General features: G+C 44.0%; 1 protein-coding gene across 1 annotated transcript in view; it reads right to left on the bottom strand.

Moving 5' to 3' along the window:
- Positions 1–2,204: 2,204 nt before the first annotated feature.
- Positions 2,205–5,000, bottom strand: part of ldlrad3 (low density lipoprotein receptor class A domain containing 3) — a 68,541-nt gene continuing 65,745 nt past the window's right edge. The window contains 1 exon segment of the mRNA XM_080842758.1: positions 2,205–4,471. Coding sequence (XP_080698884.1) covers positions 4,309–4,471 — 163 coding nt within the window. The 3' untranslated portion in view covers positions 2,205–4,308.

The raw sequence follows: 5,000 nt of genomic DNA, 5'->3' as shown, positions 1-5,000 counted from the left end.
AAATTGTTCATTTCTAAAAACTGCACTCCATTTGACTCCAGCTAGCTGAAAAATGGACATCTAACAATAGACAAGTGCAGCAGAAGACATGAAATTTTATTACTCAGAAAGTAATTGGATTTTTATAGGGATGGTTTTATTAACAGAGCGGTTTTCAAACTTCATTTTAATGGTACTTGAACCTTTCATAAGGCAAATAATATTTAAAAACTGCTATTTTTACGAGTTTTATGAGTCCTGTCACTTTGCTTAATGCGCTCATAGTATCTTTATTGCTAGTGGTCAATGTCCCAAAATAAAAGGGGTAAATAAATACATTGCGGTTTCAAATTTGTGTGTATGTGTGTGTGTGTGTGTGTCTGGCTATTAATCATGTAGTATTTCTGATGATATCTCTGCTTTAACCTTGGTTTGCCCTCATTGTGTCTGATCTCAGTGTTGGCCTTGTGTTTCAGTCTGTGTGGTGATCTCCAGCATAGAAGAACTGTAAGCAATGACTCATGGCCTCCACTTGTCACCGTGAGCTAGTCCATTACTTTATATCCCCACATCTGGCTCACAATCACCATGGGCTCTTCATCAATCCTTTGCCCTCTAATCTCTACAAACAGTAACCAGAGAATAATGCGTTTATCTATCACCCAAACCTCCTATCTCCACAGAACGGTGACTGTCTAGTGTGCTGTGCCCTGGTGGGTCTAGCAGAAAACTACCACTAGAGGGGGGTGTTTACCCATCCTAGTCTTCGTGACAGTCCATGTCATTGAGAGATTTAGTGAATTCTGTGAAACCAAGACAAACTATTGGGGCTTCTCCGGCGTGATGAGGTACGTTAATGTAGCCATGTTTGGTGATGACAAAACCTCAAACCTCACACATGGGTTCCTTCACAGGTCCATTTGATGTGACTCCAGTGGCAGTTGTGTGAAGGACGCTGTGATTCGGATCGTGCATACTGTACTGTCTCTGAAGATGGGCCATGTCACCATCTCTCTAGTGGAATGACTCATGCAAAAAAAACAAAGGGACCCAGGTTGTGTGAGTGATTGTATGTGTGTGTGTGTGAGTTTGAGTAAATCTAAGTGAATAAATGTGCATTTGAATGGTGAGACATACCCTCTACATACCCTCTGCATACCCTCTGTGCCCTTGCCAGGGGAAGTGTCTGCCGTTTGAACTGCCCTCTCTCTCTCTCATGAACGGGCAGAGTCCGTGCTTTCACCCTTCAGTGAGCTGGGGAAGCTATTGGATGCTGAAGTCTGCTCTGCGGAGACGAGGCTACTGCTCCACTGATGTGTTGGCGCTCAGGGCCACTCGGGTGACTGTGCGATCGCCGGGGCGATGACAGCAGACTGACGAAGCAGAGATGAGCGTGTCTCCCTGGCCTGTGCCAGTTCACATCAAGGGCGATGAAAACATTCTTCCCTTCTACAAAAACAAGAGTCAAATATGAACATGTTCCCTGGGAGATCTTAGCCGTATGAGCCTTATGAAATATGTCTGCAGTTCAAACAAGCGCTTGATGTAAAATGAAAAGACACACGTACAATTTCCTTTCATTTCCATAATAATACATTTATTTTCATATATTATGAAGAAGGGGAGGGAAAGCTGACATTGGCAGTGGATGTTGGTTTTAGTGTATTTGATTCATCAGCCTTGCATCTAAAAACACTGGAATATGAACCACATAGTAGTAAGCGGCATCTAACACTGACAGCATTGACAATTCCTCCCAACCCAAAAAATGCCTTCAGTTTGGCAATCTACCAAGGCTTAACAGGTAAATTCCACTTCAACAAAGCACATTGGTTAAGCTGTCAGTTATCCTTCAAATTAATCCATATTATAATCATCCATATAATCACTTTACCACAGCCATATGCCATCATTTATTTTCTGTTGTGTGCATCACCATAGAAAAGATGTGTTCCCATGTGTTAGCATTCAGTCAAAAAACAGTAATGTTTCATATATTAGCGCCAACGACACAGGTTCACAATGTTGAGATGATCTTGCCTGCTCTCTCTCTCTCTCTCTCACAAACACACACACACTCTCACAAACACACACACACACACACACACACACACACACACACACACACACACACACGCACGCACACGCACACACACACACACACACACACACACACACACACACACACACACACCCACACACACACACACGAACACGAACACACACACACACCCGCCATAAGCACTTTGCACAATTACTTAGTGCCTTAAACCACTTGCAGATAATGCATTATTGGTAAAGTTCCAAGAGGTGCAACATTATTTGAAATCAGATGAATGAAATCACATTCACATTTCAAGGGCAGCTATGGAACATATAAAACACTTTGGATTGGCTATAAAATGAACTCAAAAATTAGAAGAATTTACACGTTTGTGTATGATACACTTCATAGCACAACATGAACTGCAATTCATTGTTTCAAAACATTACATGTAAGTAAATCACCTTATGATATTCATGCAGTCAAGGTCTAACTCACTGATTCACATCTAGATCCTACCTTGGTCGTTTATTAAATATGGCGATATGTAATCGGAATTGAATAGAGTCTCACGGTAGGGCAGCACACCCTAAAGAAACAAGATGGCCGCACTGGACTTCAATAAACTCTCTGGGGGAAAAAATCTCTCTCTGAGGCGCACCACTACATCACACCATATGTGGCATCTTACCCTGATTGTCACAAGTTTGAGTTCAATTTTTTTTTTATGTGGTTGTCTGTGCCAATGTGTCTAAATAAAAGTCTTCAGACTTTAGACATAAACAAAAAAAGCAAAATAAATCCAGCACCATCCCCTCAGTAATGTTCCTCTACTTCAAAGCAAACGAGTGGCACTTGAGTGGCAAAGAAGGCCAGGGCCGTCTCCATAAGGCAATGAGCTTCCGAGTGCTGTGGGTGGGATGAAATAACTGCTGAGAATAAGTACTAAAGTACACAAAGAGAGCACAGTTCAATATCTCTGACCCTGCCCTTGGTGAACCATAATTTAATAGAGTTTCTACACTCACGCAGTCCCAGTGGGAGGTCTGTGGTCCTTCGTAAAGACTCTAAATAAATACAAACGCAAGACGAGACGAGACGCCTGATCAGTGGAGTGGCAAATTGGTTGACTGGTAGGAAATGACCTCCGGCGAAGGATAAAAGCATCTTACTCCATCAGATAGGCAGTCTGCGGTTTTAGGCAGCCACTGGAGAGAAAACTCCTGACGCGAAAGTGATGAATGGTTAAGAGACTGATCAGACGAGAGTTAGGCTTTGTCTCAACCATCCACTGAGGCACATTTGGAAGGCCACACACACACACACAATACACACACAGACACACACACACAAAACCCACAGGTTGTTCTGGGGTCCATAAGGCATTCAAACAGAACCTGTTCTTAGGAAAGAGCCTTTGTTGGATCATGTGTAAAACCAAAGAACCCTAAAAATAAATCTTGAAGGTTCTAGATTTCACCTAGCTGTCAAGAGTGCATATATGTTTATGTATATCCTCCATTTATTATAGGTAACACAAAATGGAGTGCAACTGTAGGCTGAGATGAGATATGGTGGTCATAGAGGTACCAGGGCAGGGGGGTGTGCATGTAGTGTGTGACACCATGCATGAATCACACTTCCAGAGGGACAGACGGCTGCTCTGTGCTCAATGGTCACGTCCAGTCCGCCACAGCTGATGCCTTTGCAGTAACTTTACACATATATACAGCATAAGCTCTCTAATGTGAAATCCATCATATATGTATGTGACACTTGTACGTCGTTCATGTTTGGAAAAAGACATTGTCACAACAGTTGAAATACATATGACTGGTCAGTTCATCCCTGGATGTAAGCGCTTGTTCTCTCATCAGGCTCAGGGCTCGTCTGGTGAGGCTATCCTCTGGCTAGTGTTGTCCGTGTCTTAAAGGAGTCCTTCCGGATGGTTCCACGTTAAATCTTTAGTGATGAACAGAACCACCATGTTGTCCTTTAGTGACACAGCTTGCACAGCACAATAAGGGTAACTCTCCGGTTGTTTTTTTTAAAGAGGGGTGTTAAGGGGGCAGAAAGACCCAATTCTCCATGATTGGGGGGGTGGGGGGGGGGTTGTGGGTGTCGTACACCCAGCTGTCCAGCAGAGAGAGCTGTCTGACAGGGTTTGAGGCTTAGCGTGCTGCAGTCCATCCTTTCCCCTCTCCAAGTCTCTCTCTCTCTTTATCTCTCTCTCTCTTTGTCTGTCTCTTGCTGTCTGTCTGTCTGTCTGCATGTCCAGCCCAGGCCTACAGCTGGTCACTCTCCTCTGTGGAGTTGCGGCCAGTCCTATGGGGGTGCCCTCTGGGGGTGGTGGGGTGGGAGGGCTCGTAGCTGGGCAGCTCTCTGTCGGACGGCATCTCCCCATCAGGAGGGTAAGGGGGAGGTGGCAGGTCAAACCACGGAGGCCTACTGTGCACACAAACACACACACACACATACACACACACACACACACACACACATACAGATACAGTGAACAATACTGGTATATTGCTAGTACAGTGACTCAATGTCCAACTGGAACACTGAGATACTGACATTTACACACATTAGAGTGCATTCAAATGCACGTTTGGACAAAGTCAGCCATCACAGGTGCATACATCCTCCAGATGCATGTGTGCACACACACACACACACGCACACACACACACACACACACACACACACACACACACACACACACACACACACACACACACACACACACACACACACACACACACACACACACACACACACACACATACACAAACACACACACACACACACACACACACACACACACACACACATAAACTTACACACACAAACTTACACACACAGCAGAAAAAAAGTGAGCCAAGGAAACTATTAAAGAAAAACAGCTAGGAGGAGAAATGTTTATGTGCCCTGATTAAATAATGCATAATCAATATTTAAGAGCTTGTGTTATTAT

Source organism: Sprattus sprattus (genome assembly GCF_963457725.1).
Source record: "Sprattus sprattus genome assembly, chromosome: 7".
NCBI classification, from domain to species: domain Eukaryota; kingdom Metazoa; phylum Chordata; class Actinopteri; order Clupeiformes; family Clupeidae; genus Sprattus; species Sprattus sprattus.
Note: the sequence above shows the minus strand (reverse complement) of the source record. Positions and strands in the feature narration are given on the sequence as shown.